The sequence below is a fragment of the Ursus americanus genome, chromosome 32 (genome assembly GCF_024610735.1).
Source record: "Ursus americanus isolate L20-20 chromosome 32, mUrsAme1.1.p, whole genome shotgun sequence".
In the NCBI taxonomy this organism is placed as follows: domain Eukaryota; kingdom Metazoa; phylum Chordata; class Mammalia; order Carnivora; family Ursidae; genus Ursus; species Ursus americanus.
This window is the reverse complement of record NC_142158.1, coordinates 32,018,249-32,041,114: the sequence shown is the minus strand read 5'-3', so window position 1 is coordinate 32,041,114 and position 22,866 is coordinate 32,018,249. Positions and strand designations below refer to the sequence as shown.

Below are 22,866 nucleotides of genomic sequence, written 5' to 3'. Positions count from 1 at the left end.
CCTGAATTGGGTGGCTCTATCTTAGCACGCTTCTCTGCTCCCCTAATTCAGAGAGTTCCCCTTGGACAGGAGCGGGCTAGGCAGCTAGTGAGAAGCCCCTTACTGGTGGGGTGGAAGCAGCCCTACACCAGCAAGGTAATCAACCAGCTTTGCACAGAACCCCAGGGCTCCATGACAGAAGGAAGGCCAGTGCTCCCCACCCCCACCCAGAGTGAACAGCATGAACAGAGACAGCAGCCAGAACGCTCTCACCCAGAACTAGTAAACAGGGAGCCTACATCTGGAACAAGCCATCTTCTTTAAAGCAGGGTAAATTCTCCAATATCTGGTGTGCTTCGCCCCTCCCCTAACCTGGTTAGTGTGATGTCAACCTAGTTGCAATAATGGGTACTTACTATTTTGTATTCTCTTTTCATTGAAACAGTAGTTCCCCACAAACCTCCAGGGATTGGTGGTTTATATACTTGGTAATTCTCAAGCTCTACAACAGTCTTATTTCTTATTTCTTTTTTTTTTTTTAAGATTTTATTTATTTATTTGACAGAGATAGAGACAGCCAGCGAGAGAGGGAACACAAGCAGGGGGAGTGGGAGAGGAAGAAGCAGGGTCCCGATGGAGGAGCCTGATGTGGGGCTCGATCCCAGGACTCCAGGATCACGCCCTGAGCCAAAGGCAGACGCTTAACTACTGAGCCACCCAGGCGCCCCTTATTTCTTATTTCTTAATTTTCTGCTGTTTGATCCTACTTGGAGGCATATGGATCTTCCTAAAGTTTTCATTCTGTAAGTGGTGCTACTGGTACAATTTTTAAAAGTATTTTTGCTTATTCATTCATTTTCTAGAAAACATTTAGTGGGTTTCTACCATGTGCCAGGCACTGTGCCAGCATGAATAGGACAGTCCTACTCTCAAGGAATTTATAATCTAACAAGGCAGACAGACAAGAAAGGAGGCAGCCACAATACTGCCTGGTAAGTAATTGCAGATGGTAATGGGACCACAGGGCCCACTAATCCAGCCCAGAGCTAACTGTTTTATAGTTCTAAGTACTATTAAGCATAAGTACCTAAGTATAGCTCTAAGTACTATTTCTAGGTTGCTCTGTAAAGGGAATTCTGAGCAAGATTTTCTTTCATTCAATCATTTCAATAAGTACACTTCTCATTTCTAAATGATCTGTTTGATTTCTTTTCAAATATCCCTGTTCTTTTTTACACACTGTCCTTTTTTCCAGTAGTTTCTAGTCTTTATTTTTGCCTTCACTTGAAAATGCAAACCCCCCCTTGAAGTCTCTTCCAGATTGCCTTATTACATCGAGTTCCCGGGGCGTGTTAATCCTCCTGTTTTGTCCATTCACTTTCATGATGGAATGTGTTTTTGAGTGGTCTGTAATTTTTTTACTGTGAGGATTGTTTTTTCTTCCTCTTGGTGCCCCTGTGAGCCCTGGGTTGTAGAAATATAGCTATATGCGCTCACCCCGCAGTGGTGCAGTTTGCATTTGCTTCTGCTCAGATCCCTAGAGATATCATTGCTTTAGCTGATCAATTTTTACTTTAATTTCTTTGCTTAGGGAAACTGTTCAATCACTTAAAATCAACCAAGTGAACATTTACTGTATGTATGGCCCCATATTCCCACATTCCGTGCCGAGGAGGATACAAAGCAATGCAAGGCAGCTACACTGTAGACAACACAACACAATGGAGCTGCCGTCCATGGAACCACAGGCTCAAAGGACCAAATACACACAACAAGTTAGGTGCCCATTTAAGTAAGACAGAGTAACAGGCCCAAAAGCGAACACCAGTCAAGGTCAGAAGGAAAAACAGGTGGAGAAAGAAGGTGAGGAAAAGCCCAGAAAAGGAGGTTTATGTGAAGAAGTTTCAGAACTAAGGTGAGGTAAGCTCCCCTCCCAGCCCTCCCCACCCCCCCCCCCACCCCGGCCCCACGCCCCATCCAGAACCCTGACTTCTGGGTGGAGAGTTAGTGTGCTGCTGCAATGTTACTTGAGGCTGTGAATGAACTTGACTTTCAGGTTTCTGTTAAGAAAGCTAAATCAGAATCCAGGCAAAAGGAAGTCGTTTAAAGTGCTCTTGGGGGCTAGCGGTAGGTTTGATGAAGGTTGTGTTTGAAGGGGAAAACCTGTAACTTGAAAGGGCTATAAAGCTTTGTAGGGATTGAGACCAGAACAAGCCTGGGTTAGAGAGCCCAAGGAGGGGGGAGGGGAAGGGGGGGAGGTAGATGGGCAGGATTTGGATGTGGGCAGTGTATGGAGTATTTATTGTCAGGCGTGGCAAGGAGGGAGGTGGCTTTCTAGGGGGCAAGGCAGGAAGGGAGTCAGGGAAGACTGCAGGAAACCCGGACCAAGTGGTCAAAGGTGTACGTCTATTCTAAACTTTTTCACAAAGAACACAGGATAAGCACCTGCAAAGGAACCAGGTGCCCCACTGCTGTGTCCTTGAAGACTCTGGGATACTTAATCTGTTCCATATAAACGTTTTTTGAGCATGTCCTCTACCAGCAGGGCACGTTCCAGGTGTTGTTGGGGGTGAGGGTGGGCATGGTTACAAACAGGGACAGGGTACTTGCTGCAATAAATACCTTCTCCTCCCTGGGTTGTCAGGAGGATTTTTTTTTTTTAAAGTAGCCTCCACACCCAGCATGGAACCCACTGGGGCTGGAACTCACCACCCTGAGATCCAGACCTGAGTAGAGATCAAAAGACAAGAGTCGGAGGCTTAATCGACTGAGGCACCCAGGGCCCCCTCCAGAATCACTGAGTTGATGTGTTGCAAAGCACTTTAACATGCCTGCCATGTAGTGAGCGTGATTTGAGGGCCAGTTATCATGACTCATTTAAAATGTTAGACTTTCCATGCCTAGCACAGCGCCTGTGTATCCTCCCATTTAAAGACTGATTAAAACCCTCACCCCGTAGTGAGGGACATACGCAAATAATTTAGGGCAAAACATTTTCCTAACCCTGGGCTCTAAGAAACGTTCGCGATGGCTCAACTACAAAGGAGGGTGACCACAGTCGCTAAGGGGCTCCTTGATTTGACTTAGTGGGGAGGATAAGGGGTAAGACACGACTGGAGAGCGCGGAGGAGTTCAGCCCGGGGGAGGAGGCCTCGCAGGCCGCAGCGCCTGGACTCTGGGCCGCAAAGGGGCGGGCCCAGAACTGCGGAGAAAACTCACCAAGCCGGGGAGGGGGCTTGGAAGAGCCTCAGACCATATTGGGGGCGTCTGGCTGGCACAGCCGTCGAGCCCCGCCCCCGCCGCCTTCGTGTGTGTGTGGGGGTGTTCCAGGGGGAGGGCCCGGGCCAGCGGCAGACTTCACACTCCCGGAACCCCCGGCCCGAGCCCCCGAGACCACTGACCCCCGGCTTGCAACCCAGCGTGGGGTCAGGCCTCAATCCCGTCCGAGGGCCACATCCGGCGCGTACCACCCGCCGCGCCACACACCCGCGCTCCCCCGCAGTCGCGAGTGGTGCGGCCCGGCCCGCCCCCTGACGCCTGCTAGGGGCGGGGCGCCCTCCCGTCACGTGACGGGGAGTGACCTCGCCGCCCGGCGCCATGGGGGCTTCGGACCCGGAAGTGGCGCCCTGGGCTCGCGGCGGTGCCGCGGGGATGGCGGGAGCCGGAGCAGGAGCTGGAGCTCGCGGCGGAGCGGCGGCGGGGGTCGAGGCTCGGGCTCGCGATCCGCCGCCCGCGCACCGTGCGCACCCGCGCCACCCTCGGCCTGCGGCACAGCCCTCCGCCCGCAGGATGGACGGCGCGTCCGGGGGCCTGGGCTCCGGGGACAACGCCCCGACCACTGAGGCTCTTTTCGTGGCGCTGGGCGCGGGCGTGACGGCGCTCAGCCACCCGCTACTCTACGTGAAGCTGCTTATTCAGGTGGGGGGCCTGGGCGCCGCAGGGAGGTGGGGGCTGATGTGAAGGTGACAGGCCGGGATCTGGAGGAGGATGGGGGCAGAGAGTCATTGGCGACGGATTTGGGGATAGGGGCGTGGACGGCAGGTTTGGTGAGCTGAAGGAGTGGGGGAGGAAAGAAGCGTTGAGGGGCTTGGGGGTGAAGGAAAGGGGACGAAGGGGTAGAAGCGACAGATTTGGGAGAGGATGGAAGGAACAAGAATTTGGTGGCTGCAGGGGAGGGGTCGAAGGAATAGAGAGAGGGGTTTGGAGGATGAAGGAAGGGAGGCGATGAACTTGGAAGAGGAGGGAAGGGGCGGCATTTAAAGGGCGAGTAAAGAGGCAACAGAATGGGGGAGGGGCGGGAAGTTTTGGCTAATGGGCAGGGAGGAGGATTGGGGGCCAAATCAGCGCATTTAGATGGAGGGCACATATTTAAGGGGGGGGGTAGCAAGAGCTCTGGATTTGATAGAGATAGATTTAAAGCTTTTTGAGGGGACAAAGAGCTGGAGGCCAGGGCCGAAAATTTACGAGAGAAGAAAGGGCATCAGACTCGGGGGAGGCGGGGGAGGGAGGAGACAGTGGATTTAATGCTGGGGGAATTTGGTGGGAGAGGGCGAAGGCAAAGGATTTAGCCAGGGAGAGCTATGCGTTTGCAGGAGAAGGGGGCTCTGGATTTGATGGCGACGACAGATTTGGTGGGAGGAGGGGGCAGGGTGACGCGTTTTGAGGGAGGGGAACAGATAGGGCGACGCAGTGGGGGAGGGGTGTGATGGCGATTTGTCTGGAGAGGGGACCGGGAAGGAGGAGGCTTTTAGGGGGAAAGGGATGACGCATTTGGAAGAGAAAATGAAAGTCACAGTTGGGGTTGGGAGATGGGACTCGCAGTCCTTGTTTGGGGGGTATGGGTTATGGAGTGTTGGAACTGGGCAGAAGGGGCAGTTGGGACATGGAGGCAGGATAGGTAGAGCCTGGCAGAAACTGAGGCCAAGGTAGGGATGACTCTGGAATGGAGCCGTGCAGGGGCACTTGGTATATATGGTGGCGGCCAGCAAGGCCTTGCAGTTGAAGTGGTCTGCTTGAGAAAGGGAGAGATGGAGCTGGAAGGAGGCCGGGTGGAAGGAGTGCATTTGGCAGAATTAGGTGGACGAGACTGAGATGGGCACTGTTTAGATGGAGGTGGGTCCAGCCTGGACTGATAACTAAAGATTTCGCCTAGAATTTTCCAGTGAGGAGGGGGGAGGGGGGGTGAAAATTGACATGGAGACCAACCAAGATTTGAGGTTTGAGTTGAAGCAAATGGGCGCCAGACTTACTACTGTCTTTATAACTGGGCCGAGCGAGTGGGAGATAGAGTTGGCCTGGGAGCAGCTGAAATCTGGGGTCTGAAGAACGGGGCAGTCGATTTTTAGGTGTGACCGGGAATATGACAAGGAGTGAGGAGATTGAGTCAGGGACATGAGGGTGCCTGACCGGCATCTAACGGTGACTGAGATTGAGACTGGCATTTGGTTGCAATTTGGGAGTGAGGGCTGCTTTACTGAGGGAATTAGGGTTGTATTTGCAGCAGTAGAGATTACAGGTTTGGGAGGGAAGGGGGGGCTTTGGAACAGATGCTACCTGAGAAGTAAGGGTACCAGGAGCTGAGTTTTTTTTCATCTGACGGAGTGAGATTGGGCGAGGGCAGGGTTTTTAGGGTGGCAGATAGGAGGGTCTGGGTAGAGGATGCTGGAGTGCATAAGGAATTGGCGGAAGCGGGGAGGGGGGCTTCATGTGAACAAAATGAGAAGCGGCTTCGTGGTGGGTTTGGTGTATAGGTTTGAGAAGAGAACTGAAACACGAGTGATTTGCAGAGGGAATTGGGAACGAGGGAGACTAAAGGGCGAAAAGAACTGGGTGGGTAAGGATGGGTGACAGAGGTAGTCTGTCTGATCTGAACCCAGCTGGTGCTGAGTGTAACATGTTTTAGGGTGAAATCTTAATACGTACAGCTCGGGAAGCCCCATAGTTGGCAAAAAGGCAGCTCCAGTTTGGGGGGCAGGTGGCAGGATTGGAGTGGCAGATTTGGGGGTTGGCTAGATCGAGTGAATAAGAATGTGGGGGCCTCCGATCGGGGTCCATCCGAGACAAGTTTCAGGAGTTGGAGATTTGAGGGTGATGAACTGGCTTGGTCACTGTCGGATGCAGAGCCACAGCTCTGGCTGTGGGGAGGACGGGGTTAACAGATTTGGGGATGAAATAGGGTGCATGTGACTTGGGCACAAATAAGGGAAACTTGAGGATGAGGGGAATGGGGCTGAGATATGTGCCTTTGATAGCCCCAGGTGGAAGTTAAAAAAAATAGACTCAATAGATTTGGGGGCCCTGGGGGGAAGGGACACAACAGATTTGAAGGTGCAGGTGGAATTGCTATAGGGCTCCCAAATTGTGCCCGGACTGAGACGGCAACAGAACGGTAGTAGCTCAGACTTGGAGATGCGGGTGTAAAGAGAATACCGACTATGGAAGGGAACAAAATCAAAACTTAAGTCAGAACCTTCGAGCATTTATCCGAGCAGGGGAGAGGTCTAGAGGGGGAGGGCTAACAGCTCCGGTCAGCTGGCTCGTCCCTTTCCTTCAACTCCCCTGGGCTAGAATGTTTTTTGTTGTTTTTTTTTAATAGAAGGTGGCCGTCGTGGACGGGGTTTCTTTGTTTACAGTCAGTGATCTGTCGTGTAGCTCAAATCACATCCACAAAGGACAGCCAGAACTTTCAAAAACACTTGACTAAGGCGAAGAAGAGAGGAAATTGGACCAGGGAAACAGCAGAAGCACACCTAGTCCAGTTCTTAAGGCAGAGCTTCTCAACCCTGCCGTTTCTGCTCCCTCCTACATCCCAGAGGAGCTGCTCTGGTCCAGGGGCTTGGCTGGCTTCCTTTGAGGGACAGAGCTTGTGTCCTGGCCCCCTGCCCAGGAGGGGGCCTTCTCGCACCCCACTTCGGTGCTGGTCTCCTAGAGACCTTGCCTCCTGCCGGGCGGTGGAGAGACTCTCCTCGTCAGTTGGCAGCATAGTAAATGGCCTCATCCCTCGGGAGTGACACCCCCGCTCTTCAAAGGGGTGTGGGTGGCTGTGTCCTCACCCCTTCCCCATGAGTTTAAGGGGTACTGTAATTATAACCAGCATCTACACGGCAGGAATTACGATAGCCCGACAGAAATGAGGGGGTCCTTCTGTCACAGGGATATGAAGTGATCAAGATTAGAACACAGATGAGGAATTGCTTGCGGAGCAACCGGGACTGGAGGTAACAGTTTGCTCTGCCCGGGAGCGAGAGGGCCAGGTTTGTCGGCCTCTGCAGTGGCTGCAGGAAGGAGCTCGACTGTGGGGTGCACTCTGGGGTGGGTTACTTGGAGCTGAGCTGTCTGAAGTTCGGGACTGAGACGTGGGGGTGATGTGTTTGGGTGTTGGTGCATTTGGGATTGAGATTGGACTGAAATTTTAGTCCAGAGATGGGAATTACCTGAGATTTATTCTGAGGTGAGCGCAGGGTTCGAAGTACATAAAAAGGGGGGTTTCCGCCCTGGAAATGTCTGGAATTTGAAGGTGAGAATGTGGGGGGCAGGGTAACTTGGATGACATTTCTGGCACGTCTTGCCGAACACTGAACAGAAGCAACGTTGGAATTTGTGGGGAAGAGGCGAAGGCCTGGGGGCATGAGCACCCGGGAGCTGGATCAGTGTAGAATCTGACCTTCCTTTTGTATTTGTTGCTTCTGAAGGTGGGTCATGAGCCGATGCCCCCCACCATTGGGACCAATGTGCTGGGGAGGAAGGTCCTCTATCTGCCGAGCTTCTTCACCTATGGTGAGTCCGCTTCCCAGGCAGGAAGGCCCACACGGACAAAAAAGGAGCGTCAGCTGGGGAGCAGGCCCAGCCGGCCCCGGGGAACTCGCAGGGCAGCGTGGCACCCGGTGTCCCACCGGCCCCGCCGGGAGGAGGGGATCAAAGGGTGACCAGAGGCAGCCGGGGTTGCGGGGGCGGGAGCAGGTGAACAAGACAGCTTTAATCCAGCTCCGCCGCCTGCGGTTCCCGGGAACCATCCCGGATGCTGGCCCGGTTCCCGGATGCTGGCCCGTGTCATCCCTACCGCCCCAAGTTGTGCCTGGAAGCGGGGGCCCGGGGAGTTTGCTCTGAGCAGTCTGGCCCCGTTACCAGTGTTTCTGCCGTCCTTTTTCTCCAGCAGGAGGCCTCTTTTGGCAGCTTCCTGGGTTCTTCTTCCCTCTTTCCCCTGCGTTCCCGAGGCGGTGGGCCCCACTCTCCTCGTACCGGGTACGGAGCAGCCAGCCCTGGGCGTGGCGCTTCACCTCCGGCCCTGACCGGCCACTCGAGCTCGGCCCCGAGCTCCTAGTCTGCAAAGTCGTGGCAGCTTTCTTCGTCCAGGCCCTTCATGCAAGCACCCCCCAGCCCCTACTGGCGGGGAGGTCTCTCCCCAGAAGCCCGCCGCAGGGGAGCTTGCCCGATGCTCCCTGAGCCCACCTGGCTGCCTCTTACTGCTCATCTCCAGGCCCCCCCCCCCCCCCCCCCCGCACCGGCTGGCTTAGGCCATTCCAGTCCACCATCAGTGTCTTTCTCCCAGGGCCCACTCTCACTGGACTTCTTCTTTTTTTTTTTTTTAAGATTTTATTTATTTATTCGACAGAGATAGAGACAGCCAGCGAGAGAGGGAACACAAGCAGGGGAGTGGGAGAGGAAGAAACAGGCTCATAGCAGAAGAGCCTGATGTGGGGCTCGATCCCATAACGCCGGGATCACGCCCTGAGCCGAAGGCAGACGCTTAACCGCTGTGCCACCCAGGCGCCCCTCACTGGACTTCTTTAAGTGTGCCCTTGCTGTCCACGTTCACAGCCGGGCTGATCCCCTTCAGGCTTCCCCCACCACTTCTGCTCTTCATACCTATTTGGTCAGTCCAGAGTGTTCTCTGAAAATCTTTCTGCCAGATAACCTGGGGCTTTGCTTCCTGTCACTTTTTTTTTTTTTTTTTTTTTTTTAATTCCACACACTCTTGGCAGAATCTGACGTCATGTTTCTCTTCCATTTTTGCCACCATGATGTTGAGTAGCCCAGGGCCAGGCCGAACCTGTCATTTTGTGGGGAAATGTGTTCATGTTTGGTTTTATTTAGATACGGTCCGTGAAGGGGAGGGAGAGGTCACAGAAGTAGGCAGGTACCCTGACCATCGCACAGTGAAGCCAGTGTACAAAGTTAGCACTGGGTTTGTGGGAAGCTGGGGTGGCGGGCTGCCAGCCCCTCCATCGTGGCTTCTGTGCGTGCTCTAGCCGTATGAGCCACCCCGGGTTAGAACCCAGCCTGACTCTCCTCGTGTCACACAGTCCTTCCCGAAAGGACTCAGGGTGAAGGGGTCTTGACCCACATCTTTCCTCTTGCAGAGATGAGCAGAGTTCTGAGGGGCTCCTGGTCACGCCCTGTATATAAACGTTGTTTCAGCCCAGATGTAAACAGATGGCCGTTGAGCAGTTCTAGATAACCCTGCCTGCTCTCACGTGAGCGGGGCGGCTCAGCTGTCTGTCCAGTGTCTAGACAACATCTACTCCTCTCCAGGTCGTGATGAAAAGTGCCACAGCTGTCATGACATTCTTTGGTGTAACAGAATGAACTTCCTGGAGAGTTTTCCAGGGACTGCAGAGAAACCATGGAATAACAGAGCCCCTGGCTGGCTGTGGGGCCCTTTGGGCCCACAGAGGCCCCCGGAGGGATTTTTGTGTACCTTTCTCTGCTCTCATTTACTCATAAATCACCTCTGAGATGAGGAGAAATAGGGGTCCTTTACTCCTTTTTTTTTTTTTAGAGTTTATTTATTTATTTGACAGAGAGCAAGAGAGACAGCCAGAGAGCACAAAAGGGGGAAACAGCAGAAGGAGCAGGAGAAGCAGACTCCCTGCTGAGCAGGGAGCCCGATGTGGGGCTCAATCCCAGGACCCTGAGCCGAAGGCAGTTGCTGAACCGACCGAGCCACCCAGGCACCCAGTCCTTACTCCTTTTTTACTGGTGGGCAGATCGGGTAGAAGGAGGCTAAGTGACGCACTTGTGCTCACACTGAGGCTTTATCCTGCCTGCCTCTCGTGCTGCCTGGAGCTCCCCTCCCCCCAAATAAACCTTTCTCCTACCTGTTCACTCTGTGAAGCAGGGCACCCTGCCACGTCACTCACAGTGTCCGGTCCCCTCCTATTCCTCTCTTTCCAGCCCCACCCGCATCTCAGAAAGCCAGATACGCGGGGAGCCGGTGCTCTAGGCCCCACTGAAGGCTGTTCTAGCAGTGACATTGAATTCGCTGGCGTGGCAGACATGGTGCAGCAGAGAGAAAGGCACTATTGCTGGTTCCTGCCACTGCGTGGTGCTAAGGAGCTGAAGTTGGGTCTGGAAAGGCAGCACAGTGTCTGAGAGAAAGTTCTGGCTTCTGGGGATGCAGGTTTATAAGAATACATCACCTTTTGAACATAGTTGAAAAGTTTATATTAAATAATGGAACGTTGGAGCGCCTGGCAGGCTCGGTCGGTCGAGCATGTGACTCTTGATCTGGGGGTTACAAGTTCAAGCCGCACATTGGGTGTAGAGGTTACTTAAAAAAATAAAATCTTTAGAGGTGCCTGGGTGGCTCAGTTGGTTAAGCTTCTGACTTAGTTTTGGCTCCGGTCATGGTCTCAGGGTCCCGAGGTGGAGTCCCGCGTCACGCTCTGTGCTGAGTGCGGAGTCCTTGAGATTCTCTCCCTCCCTCCCTCTCTGCCCCGCCTCCTGCTCACATGCACACGTGTGTGCACGCTGGCGTGCACTCCCCCCCCCCCCCCCCGTCTCAAATAAATAAATCTTAAAAAGAAAAAGAAAAAGACACTCAGGTAGGGTCTAGCTTCCCTGACCGCTTATGGTTTTTTTGTAGAATAGTTCACTGGTGCCTGTTTTGGTTACTTTTCCACTAGGTCTGCCCCCCCCCCCCCCCCCCGTGATTCATAAATGCTAATGGGTACCAGCTGGGGGCCTGGGTGCGGCACAGTGACAGGATGAGGACGGCCCTCTCCGTGTGCTCAGAGGACCCTCTTGAGTCTTCCTTCCTTTGTCCCTTTTTTCTTCCCTTAGGTTGCAGATTTCATCATCATTGCCTGTGGGCACTCTGCCTTTTTCCTTCTTTTCTTGCCCCCAAGGAAAACATTTTTTTTTTTTAATTAATTCATTTTTCCAGCGTGGGGCTTGAACACGCAACCCCGAGATCAAGCGTTGAATGCTTCTCTGGCCAAGCCAGCCAGGCACCCCAAGAGAAACATTTTTTAAAGCAGCAGAATTGGTTTCTGGGTTGTAGCACTGAAGTTGCTGAGTTGAGGAACTGTAGCTGAGCTTGCCAAATATTTCTTCAGAGTTAAAATATGTGAATTTGTTGGTCGAAAATAAAAAGAAATGGACTTTGGGGTTGGGGCCCGATTGCTTCTGGAGTTTGGGTAGATAGCTGCTCCTTCTATGACTGAGGGACAGGCCGCATCTGGTCTGGGTGTGAATGTGACCCAGAGTGGGTATGTCTGGGCCGGGCGTGACACGGCCACCTCTGTTTTCTTACAGCCAAGTACATCGTGCAGGTGGATGGGAAGATAGGGCTCTTCCGAGGTCTGAGCCCCCGACTGATGTCCAACGCCCTCTCCACGGTGACCCGGGGCAGTATGAAGAAGGTGAGCCGGGGGTGAAGCCAGGAGCAGTTGCCTGAGGTTCCCCCAAGCTCCCTGCCAGCCCCGGAGGCGGCTGTGTGCCCTAGTCTATTTCTCCTTTTCGGGGCTGCACCCTAGCACCATAGCCAGACTCTAAACCCTGGTGGTCCAATACTCCGTCTCCTTGATTGGAAGTGTCCTGCCTCATAGACTTCCCGCTTGCCCCCAACTGTGATATGAGGCAGGCAGGGGCTCCCCCCCACCCCCTGCCCTGGGCTCCAGCCCTGGGGTTACCGGAAGTAGACCCAGCTACAGGGGAAATAGTAGGAGCTGGTTCCTGCCGTCCCTGTCCCTTAAGTGTGACATTTAAGAGGCATAGCTATACTTTGCTTTTGGCCCCCCCCTTTCTTTTGTTTTGTTTTTTTAATTAAGTAAGCTTGAGGCCAATGTGGGGCTCGAACTCGAACTCACAACCCTGAGATCGAGAGTCGCATGCTGTATTGACGGAGCCAGCCAGACGCCCCACTCCTTTGTTTTTTGTCTCTCAGGTTTTCCCTCCAGATGAGATCGAGCAGGTTTCCAACAAGGATGACATGAAGACTTCTCTGAAGAAAGTAGTGAAGGAGGTGGGTGTCTGGAGTTGGGAGAGGGAGAGGCCCTGGGATGGGAGTCTGAGTATTTCTCACCACCGAGTCGGTGGGTCCTTGAGAGACACAGATTTGGCTTCCTGTGGGGGGGGGGTGGCTAGGGTGCGACATGGAAGGAGCCCTGTAAGGATGCTGGAAGGAATACCAGAAAGCCTCTTGGCTGTCATGGGGCCCAGTGCAAGACTCAGCAGCACTCCTGGGGGGAGGGATTGGGGGATGGCTGACAAGTGGGGTGATCCAAGGTCGACTGACCCCACTGGGGGCTGTGGGAATCCCAGTTTTTCCCCTGCAAGAGCTTGTGGTTCTCCCTGGGTGCCAGTTCCCCGAGAGAGGGCAGACCGAGTCCCCACCCTCTGCTCTCTTCCAGACCTCCTACGAGATGATGATGCAGTGTGTGTCCCGCATGCTGGCCCACCCCCTGCATGGTGAGCGCCCCCAGTGGAGACTGCTTCTGGAGCTGTGGGGTAACCCCTCGCGGACCGTAGCTGGGCAGTGGTAGATCACCAGGAGATAGAGGCGGGTGGGGGGTCTCCCACTGGAACCACACTGAGGAGAGGTCAGCAGGGAGTCCTGTCCGGAGGGAGCTGAGGCCCTTCGCAGGCAGAAGAAACGGGATGCCGTGGTCACAGAGTGTGACAGGGAATCCCCGAGGCCCTCCTCCCCTCCTGCGCTGATACAGGCCACACGCGGTGGCCACGGCAGCGGGCACCCCTTTGCTGGGTGCCATGGGCTTTGGCCACCATGTCACCCTTGTGTGTTTCTTTTTCCTCAGTCATCTCAATGCGCTGCATGGTCCAATTTGTGGGACGGGAGGCCAAGTACAGGTGGGTAATTCTTTCAGGACTGGCCCGAGTGGCCCTGTCACCACTCAGAGTCTGCCAGGACAGGCTGCGCTGGGGTCAGGTGCTGTCCCTCTTCCACCCTCATTCTAATGTGCTAGCGTCAGAGGAACGTGGCAGGGGCATTTGCACCTCTCCATCGCGTGTTCAGGGCTGCCCTGGCTGATCCCGACAGCCCTGCAGAGGGGGCGAGTGGGAGCGGAGTTGGCTCGGATTTTGCCCCTTGGGACTGGACCCCCTAGTTATGCCCTAACCATTTAACTCATTTCATTTTCTGCTAAGAGGCTTCCCACCCTCTGGGTGTGGGCCCATCCCTTTGGGTGTTCACCACTTACTTACCCAGCATCTGCCATGCCCGACCCTGAGCTGGGAGCTGTGGGGACATAGCTATGGGGCCACAGCCCTCCCCCGTGGCAGTTAGGCCCTTCCTGCCCCTATGAAGCTCAGTGCAGGACAGCAGGCGGAGCCTAGAGGCACGTGGCAGGAGGACAGTCTCTGTGACCCTTCCCCAGACTCAGTTCCTGGCTTCCGTTGTTTTCTGCAGCTGTCTTGGGGGACCACTGCCCCAGGCAGCTCTGTTGCCATGGCCTCATTTTGGGTTCACTAATGGGAAATGGGCCCATTCTGCCAGACTGAAACGTGACGTCGGTCAACAGGACCAGGAGGGGATGATCTGGCTCAGAGCCTCCGTGGGCCATGCCGTTGTTCACGAAGAAGGGCTGTGGGGCCTGGCGGGCTGGGGGCCTTGGGAGCAGCTAGCCAGGGCTTTGGCTCCCACCCTCTCCATCTTTCTTTTAGGTTTCCCCTGCCACCTGGGCTTTGGTGGAACTCGATGTAGGACAGGCCGCTTGGCATCACTAGCCACAAGTCCCAGAGATTGCCCTTGAGCCTCCGTTGCGTTTCACACCTAAGGCACCAGCCCGTCCTTTGCTCTCTGAGCTTCTGCTGGGGAGGGCCGGGGGCCTTTTCCCAGGCTGCATCTGGGCTCTCTGGTTCCAGGGTCTCCTGCAGGGCCCCGTGTTCCTTCTCTGCCCTATGGGCAGGTGGGTCCCCACTCACCACCCCTCCTACTCTCCCGCTGTCGGGCATTCAACCTTCTCTGCTGGAAGGTTACTTCAGAGAGAGACACTAGGGCCAGGCAGGAGAGCAGCCCATTGCCTTTGCAGTAGCCCAGACCGGAAGGCTAATCCCCAAATTCCAGATCCACAGAAAGCAGCAATAGGGAACCACTAGGCTTCTGTCCTGGGGTGAGGGGTTTCCCGTCTCTGAACTGTGTGAACGCCCCTTACCCCCAGAGAAGAGCTCTCTCATCTTCTCTATTTGGGTTCTGCCTGGTAACAGAGAATCCCCTCTCCCCATTCCCGCCAGGACTAGGTGGCTCCGAGCAGGCATGGTGGGCTCTCCTCCACACCAGGGGCTGGGTTTCTCCAAGGTGACCGGGCGACCTCATATCCCTGTCTTCCCTTCTTCACAGCGGTGTGCTGAGCTCCATTGGGAAGATTTTCAAAGAGGAGGGGCTGCTGGGATTCTTTGTGTACGTGAGTTTCTATACCCCTTAGCTGGCCACATGGCATGGCTCTATTAACAAACATGTTCTCGACCTCTCAGGCCGTAGCTGCCAGGCTCAGACTAACCACGGGGCCCTGCCCTTCTCGCGTAGCTGCGTTCCGGCTCTGTAGAGCTCCGTAGCACGTGTGAGCCACGGATTACCGGGACCAAAGCCGCTCGGCCCTTTGCAGATAACGGCTCACACAGACATGGTACTGTTTGTCTGGCACACGGGGGAGATGGACTGACTGGCCCCTGCGCCAGCCCCTGTCCCTTGGCCCTGGGGATGGGAGTGGGCCGATCTTCCTGAGCCGGGGTACTGTTTAACATGGTGGATGTTCCATGGAACAGTCCGCATCTCTGGCTTCTCCTAAAAAGTCAGGACACCTGTCTCTGCTGGGCCTGCTCTTGTGCAGGGCAGCCAGTGGCGGGGGCCCATCGCCTCCCGAGGCCCACAGACCCCTGCCCTTCTGGGTGTCTCACACCCACCTTATGTTAAAACAGAAAGCTTATACTGAAAAGTCCGTGTCCCAGTGGAACACGCCCCAAGCAGACCCCAAAGCCACGCTCGACAGCTGTCTTTTTTTTTTTTTTTTCCCCGCCTTATTAAGGTCTCGGCAGTGACAGGCACGCTGTTATGTTCATGACATACCGGATAATGGGGTTCCCTGTTCATTCACTGTGGTTTTGTAGTTGGTCGGGGTGTGTGTTTAGGGTCTCGTTTAACCAGGAAATGACCATGTAGGGGCACGTGTGTGTATGCGCGTGTCTACTATCTGGTTCTGGGGGGGGGGTGGATTTTCCCCCAGGGGACACTCGAAATGTCTGGAGACATTTTTTGGTTGTCACAGTTGGCAGCTAGTGGGCAGAGGCCGGGGATGCTGCTGAACCCCCTACAGGGCAGAGGTCAGCCCCCCACAGCGACGCGCTGGCCGGTCCTCTGTGTCGGGAGTGCCAGGATTGCCAAGGCTCGATTCGTACACGCACTCGCACTCGTGTATTCGTGTGTGTGTGTGTGTGTGTGTGTGTGCATACGTATGTATATGTATGAATACACGTGAGTAAGTATTTGCTCAGGTGACGGGTACATCAGTCCCTGAAACGACATGTCGCCCCCTCTGGCAGTTTTCACGCTCATTGTATAGAGTCCTCGTCCCGGGTGTGAAGAGATTCCGACCCAGCACACGCCTCCCGGCCGGGTTCTCTCGCTCTTCACGTACTTGCGGACCGGGTGACCCCTGTATGTGTTCATGACACCAAGAAGGCGCCAGAGCGCGTGTGAGTGGTTCGTCTGAGCACAGGTGGGGGCGTCGAGATTGGAGCTGGTGTTCGCGAAGTTTCAGTTTCTTCGTAGCCCTTATCACCTAAATGTGTTGCATATATTCTTCTGAGCTCTTCACATATTTTGAAATGAGAGTTTCACAGATTCAGAAATTTCCGCCACCCCTCCCAGGAGATAGCCGTCCTTCTGGAGAGTTTTCCAAGTCGCTCCATATCTAAACGAGCAAATAAACACATGGAAAGAAACACCAGTAGCACACAGGACCCGTTGATCTCAGTCTGGCTTTTTGCCCTCAGCACTATATTGTCAGGACCTTCCGTAGCAGTTTGTAGGGCTGTTTCTTCTGAAGGCCACCCAGTAACAGTCGGCCTTCCTTGCCGAAGCTTGTATGGAATGTCTTCAACGGAACATTCTAGAGGTGAAGACCACAGATGCATCAGGCAAAGTGTTTTGTGAGAGTGGATTAGGTAAAGAGGCCAGGAGACAACTGTGAATGTGTAGACCGCATTTCATAATCTGCATGTGAAAATTCCAGATGTAGCAACATTCACATCTTGAGGCCTAGCCTCTGTGGTTTGAAAACCACTCGTGAGATCGTGTTCTGATTTGTGGCATCAGATGTGGCCTGCGACAACCCCCCGTGGAGAAAAGAACACTGCCTTCCTGGTGTGGATAGCTGCCGGCCCCCTGTGGCCCCTGCAGGCTTTTTTCCTGAGGCTGTACTTTGAATCTGCTGCCGTTTTGAGTTTGGAACATCCCTGCCTCCTTCCTGGGCGTGGAGCCCCCAAGAAATGGTCCCCTCCCTCCCCCTGCTCATCTTTACTCACCTTGTTTTTTAGTGGCTTAATCCCTCACCTCCTGGGAGATGTGGTTTTCTTGTGGGGCTGTAACCTGCTGGCCCACTTCATCAATGCCTACCTGGTGGATGACAGCGTGAGTGACACCCCAGGGGGGCTGGGAAACGACCAGAATCCAGGTTCCCAGGTTGGTTGGAACAAGGACTTGTCAATCTTTCCATGTACTGCTGATACCCAGGGTCTGGGGCAGACTCAGGACCCTGGGATCCTTAGCACCAGGCCCTGAGGGCTAGAGAGGGTCTCTGGGAAGCAGTCTAAGAGGACCCCCCCTTTTTTTTTTAAGATTTATTTATTTCAGAGGTAGAGCACAAGCTGGGGGAGGGGCAGGAGGAGAAAGAGTCCCAAGCAGACTCCCCACTGAGCTTAGAGCCCGACACGGGGCTCGATTCCTAGATCACTGAGATCATGGCCTGAGCTGAGGTTAAGAGTCAAGATGCTTAACTGACTGAGCCACCCAGGCGCCCCCTAAAAGGACCTCTTGTCCTGGGGTCAGCCTTGCCTCTGGGGAGAGTGGGCTCAAGAGAGGAGATTCACGATCTGTAACCAGGCCTGGAGGAGTTCATGGAATGCCCATCCTTGGGCAGCTTTGGAAATAAAACAGACCCCAGCTTATCCAAGGCAATGACCCAGCGATAACTCAGGAAATCCAGACACAGCCTAGCTAATAACCCTTTAACTTTTGCTTAACGTTTTACGCTTTTCAGAACCCTTACGTGAACATGATGACATTTGATCCCAACAGCACCCCAGTTGTGAAGGGAACAGTGCAGGCGTAATGTCCCATTTTACTGGTAAAGAAGTTGAGACCCAGAGATTGAAAGGCTCTCCCGAGGCACTTGGCTAGGAATCAGTAGGGCTGGGACTAGGTCTTTCCCGGTGCTGGGCCGATGGCGCTTCCCCCGCCTTGAGGCTTGTTAGGTTGCCTGGGCAGTGTCCCACGCAGGCGCGCCCCACTGTTTTATTAGCAGTGGCCTGCAGAGCCTGATCTGCACGGACTTCAGCAGGCTGCGTCAGGCACGAGGAGGCGTTAGTCCTTCTAAAAAGTGCTTGTTTAAGAAAGGTGTCTAGGGACCTGATGGGTTAGGGAGTTGGGGAGCGGTGATGGGCAGGGGTTTCCTGGTAGCTAGACATTCTAACAGAATTGCACACTTCAGGAGGCTAGGTGGGCTGGGGACCTGTCTGTCAGAATCACCTCATGGGGTGGGGTGGGGGTTCATAGTCTGCCTGCGTCTGTGTCCGGGCCCCGGAATGGCAACTCTGGGGGAGTGTGTGTCTGGGCATGTGTCTGTATGGTGAAGAACGTCCCACCCCAGCTGAGAGCCTCTGCTCACAGGGAAATCGGGTCTGGTCATTTGGCTTGGGTAGGTGAGTCCTATTGGCCTTTCAATGTAAGCAAATTTAAGTGGTTCCTTAGAGACCAGCTCCCACATACCCAAGGCCCTGCCCTTTCTTCACATACACAACAAGGCTGGGACGTGGGGGTGGGGTCCCACAGCTGATTGGCTTTCTCCAGCTTTACGGAAAGGGGTTTTCAAGTGCTCTTCTGTGTGTGGCCCAGAGGCTAAGACGAGGTTGCCATTCACGCAGAGGGCTAAGCAAGCTTCCATCCAAGGTTACAGGGAACCCACCTGCTAGGATGGCCATGGCACAGGAAGCCGCGGGACAGGGAGCTCCCCCTTCCTAGCGAGGGGCTCTTTTCTGGGCAAAGTAGAATTCAGATGTTGGGGGTCCGAGGGGGGTGAGAGCTTGGTGAGGTAGGGGGTGGCAGTAAGTTTAGAGTTGCCTCACCTTTTGCTTCAGCACCAGGATTCTGTGTCTGGGGGTTGGCATGGGTGTCCGGCTTTTCATTTAGTAAGCACTTACTACCGACCCTGTGCCAAGTCCTGGACACTGATCTAGGCAGACAGGCCAGACCCTTGGAACTCACAGCTCGGTGGGGTACACAGGCCAGCAGCCATGATCTCTGTTCCTCACCATCCCTGGCTGGGTCTCAGAAGTCAACTTCTGCCTCCCAGGGCATCTCTTGGCTCTGGCTCCAAGACTGCAGAAGCCACTGGCGGGCCCTGAAAGGGAGCGCAGTATTTGCAGCAGTGTGAGGGGAACCGAGCCCAGAGGGTGTATGAGGCCAGCGTAGGGGGTGAGGTTGGGAGGCCGCAGACCAGGCAGCTTGGGGCAGGAGGGCCTATCTGAAGGGCAGCCCGAGGTACCTGTAGCCAACTGGTCTTCCTTTCTGTCTCCAGTTCAGCCAGGCCCTGGCCATCCGGAGCTATACCAAATTTGTGATGGGGGTAAGTCAAGCCCGCGGCTCAGCCAGCTGCCCTTTCCGCTGCCCTGTGGGCCTGGGTGGGGCTTAGGAGGCCAGCTCTAGTGCTGGCTGGAGGCAGGCCTGGGTGTAGGGTGTTGGCACGGAGTCGGAGTCGGACCGGTGGGGGTGGGGCTCACTGCCACTCAGGTCTCCCTGGGTTTCAGATTGCAGTGAGCATGCTGACCTACCCCTTCCTGCTGGTTGGTGACCTCATGGCTGTGAACAACTGCGGGTAGGCGTGCACCCCTCCCCCAGGCACCCTGCCAGGGCTGTGGGGGTGGGGGGTCCGGCTCAGCCTGTCCAAGCTCTGCCTTCTCCCGCCTGGTCTGTGTATAGGCTTGCCACCCCCGCCGCCCGCCAGGTACCCTCTGGGATTCACTGCGCCCCGCTGTTCTGCATCCATGGTTTAGTATGTGGGTGGGTGCAACTCCAAGTCATTCCTTGAGATCTCCTTCTCCTTGGCCGAGCCATTTCCCGTTGTTCAGGGGTCTAACGTGCCCTCCTTCCTGGGCAGGCTGCAGGCCGGGCTCCCCCCGTACTCTCCTGTGTTCAAGTCTTGGATCCACTGCTGGAAGTACCTGAGCATGCAGGTAAGCAGGCTCCCAGCAGAAGGGGTCCCCCTCCATTCTTCCCCCACAGCAATCAGGTGAAATGGTTTTGTGGGCTTTACGTTGTGTGAAAGGTGAGGGATTGTCATGGGATCCAGTGTTGTCATAGGGAGGATAAAGGCATTTTCATTAAATTTTCACTTTATTTAGAAAGGATTTGAGGTCGCTAGATCTGAATTTACTTACAGGTTTTATAGTAGACACAGTCTCCTTCTTCAACTCTCAAAGACTCTTAAAGGAGGACTTGGAGGGAGCCCATGGAGTAGGTAGTGAACCCCAAGGTCTTAGCCCTTGAGTAGCACGGCTGAAAACACAGTGGCCTCCGTGTCCGAGGCCTACCCCTCCCTTCTGCCAGACATCCCGATGCCCAGGAGAGCCTGAGACTTGAGCTGGGCTATGTGGCAAGGGTGCCACTCTTGGGATTTCGTGTTCTCTGCCCAAGCACCCTCCTGCTGGCTTGGAGCTCCTGGGCCCAGAGGTCACAGATCCAGGCATCTGGCCCAGGGCAGATCCTTGCCTTGGTTTGCCTTGAAGTAAAACCAGCACACTGACAGGCTTGAGGGCTGAGAAGAGAACGGGTGGGAGGGAAGCGGGGGAGCAAGAGGCAGACCCCATTCTTCCCAGTGGCTCCAGTCAGGTCTACGTGCATCCCATCCCATGGGCATCAGGGAGTCCCAGAAGTCTCTGAAGCTAGAAGGGGGTCCAGTGATGCTGGACACCCTGTGATGGGAAGCGAACCGCTCCCTTGTGCTTCAGTACAGGCCATATTCTGACCTTGCCCTCTAAGACTGCCAGCCTGTGCCCTCCACCTCTGACCCTGGGGTCTCTGAGCAGCTGGCCCCTCCTTTGCCTCATGCTGGCCTTGCTCTGGGGCAGGACGAGAAGCATAGCCTCCCCGTTCACTGACCTGCCCATTCCTTCCAATCCAGGGCCAGCTTTTCCGCGGCTCCAGCTTGCTTTTCCGCCGGGTGTCATCAGGATCGTGCTTTGCCCTGGAGTAACCTGAATCCCCTGAAAAACCCACAGCGTCTCAGCCTGGCCACTGTGGGGGGGGCCTGACCATCTCGGGCACCCGTCAGATGCGTCCAGCCCAGCAGCACCTAGATGTGCTCTGGCCAGCGGGGCTTCGGTTTCCATATTTGCCTTGTGTCTGTCCAGAAGCGGGGGTTGGGTGGGGGGGAGGCTGCACCCCAGTGGATGGGTTCCTGTTAGACCTGCGGAAGGTGGGGTGGGGCTAGGGAATTGGGGCAGAAGCCCCTTCCTTCACAGATTTGCCGAGTCTGCCCTGTGCAAGGGGCCAGCGAATGGCTCGTGGAGGCCCAGGAAGGATGGGAAAAGGCTCACGGGGTCAGATCCCACCCCCACCTCCCACTCATACCCACGTCAGCCCCAGCCATCGTCCTGCAGCTCAGCTGGGAGCACCGCTCTCCTGCTTTGTAAATAGGGCATGGTCCCCTTGCACGAGGCCACCATCATGTCCAGGCCTGTGCTAGGAAGCTCTTGCTAGGTGCTGCCTTCGTGTTTCCAACACTACTTCTCTGGCGCGAAGGCAGCACCCTCTGAACGGGAAATCGTGACTGCTCCGAACGCGTCTCCCTCAGCAGATGCTCGTCGGTTTCACGGTGAGGCTTTGCGTGCAGGATCTGGTTCCCTGCGCCGTTGTGAACACCCAGAAGTTAGGCAGGCCAGTGTTTCTCGTGCTGTTCGGTTTAAAAGTTCCCGGCAAGATTTGACGTCGTCTCCCTCAAATAAATGTACTGGTGGTGATTTGGAGTTTTGTGGGAGCGTGTTATTTTTATGAATGCAGCAGCTCTGCGCAGGGTCCTCCTCAGCCGTGGGTGCTTGTGTGAGAAGGGTCGGGTGGCTCCGCCTGGGGATGAGATGTGCCGGGCCTTGGTGTGGATCAGTCGCGGGGAGGCCGTTGGAGGGTCGTGTGAATTGGACAAGGTCAAGGTGTCAGTTCACAAAGCGACAGCTAGGGCACAGGCCTAGGAGCAGGAAGGCAGCGCCGGAGAGGCCCTCCCGGCTTCAGAAGACGCTCCACCCGCTCCCCGGTCGGCTCAGCACCGCTTGCCGTTGGCATTCTCAGAGTCATTGGTATAGTGGTCACGTGGTTACAGCGGAAGGGGTAGAGTGGGCCCAGCTGAAGCCCTGAGCTCTGCCTTCTCTGGAAAAGGCAGAGCTCCCTTAATTCGCTTCTGCCCAACGCCAGGGTTACAGACCAGCAGAACTTACAGATGGAACCCCTCTGGGTCTGACGGGTTTCCATCTGATGGGGTTTGAATAGCAGTTGGGGTCCAGCTGAGTTCCCCCAGTGTTTCTCTGCTCTTGTTCTAGGGAAGTAGTTTCAGAGTTGGGGCTCTGGTGACTTTGGTCCTGCTCCTCACAGGTATGGGCTGGGTCACCCCCAGGGAAGGCCCCTGGGGTGCTTTGGCAGAACCGGTTTTCCCCAGTGGCCTAGTAGCAGTTGACTTGAGGACAGTTTACTTTGTGTGTCCTTGGTCCCCAAGAGTGCAGGAGCGTGCCTGCGTGGGCGCCCTGGAAGGGTCTGTTGGTCGAGGTCCCATACTCACTTCAGACTGCTGAAGCGCCAGGGAAGGAGAGCACAGGTGAGCAAGGTGAGCGGGCCGCGCCTCGCTGGCACCACTTCTTGAGAGAAGGAAGGCCCTTCAGAGACATGTCTGCCTCATTGGCATGTGACCTTTCTCCAGCCCAGTGTGGTTTCCCCCCATAGCACTGACCACTGTTGGGGGGTGGCTTTTCTTCCTGGTGCTCCGCCCTCAAATCCTATTTTTTCATTGATTCCTTCCTCTGGTCCCCCAGATGTAGGGCACCCTGGAACCTGAGCTGAGCTGGCTCTGAAGAGCCCCTCCCTCTGACAGCCATCCCCTCAGACGTTCGGAGAGGCCGCCTGTGGTAAAGAGTGAGTGGTAGGTGGGCGTGGCGGGTCACCCTGAGGAGAGCCAGTGCTGCCCCCAAGTAGTACCTGGGGACTTGTGAATTTCAGGGTCTGGACTGCACTTTCCAGGCTGTCTTCCACAGCCAGAAATGGCCAGAAAATCCCTTTGATGCTCTCAGTTTTTAGTTGAGCAAAGCACAGGTTTTCCCCCTAATGTTTTTCAGTTCAGTATTCAGATGTGGGTATTGAGCATGTTAAGTGCTCCCTTTGCTGGAACCTTCTGT

At 55.2% G+C, this 22,866-nt stretch overlaps 1 protein-coding gene across 2 annotated transcripts; it reads left to right on the top strand.

Annotated features, from left to right (window-relative positions):
* The first annotated feature begins 3,551 nt into the window (after positions 1–3,551).
* MTCH1 (mitochondrial carrier 1) lies at positions 3,552–21,456 on the top strand. 2 transcript variants are annotated; one of them, XM_087858188.1, is made up of 12 exons: positions 3,552–3,897; positions 7,671–7,755; positions 11,515–11,621; positions 12,146–12,223; positions 12,612–12,669; positions 13,017–13,068; positions 14,558–14,617; positions 16,753–16,846; positions 19,011–19,058; positions 19,240–19,307; positions 19,590–19,665; positions 20,613–21,456. In XM_087858188.1, exons 1-12 carry the CDS (start codon positions 3,577–3,579, stop codon positions 20,682–20,684), a joined length of 1,119 nt encoding a protein of 372 aa, XP_087714314.1. In that variant the 5' UTR covers positions 3,552–3,576; the 3' UTR covers positions 20,685–21,456. The 2 variants fall into 2 exon arrangements, with proteins under 2 accessions (XP_087714314.1, XP_087714313.1); XM_087858187.1 differs by having other exon boundaries at positions 16,753–16,897.
* Positions 21,457–22,866: the final 1,410 nt, after the last annotated feature.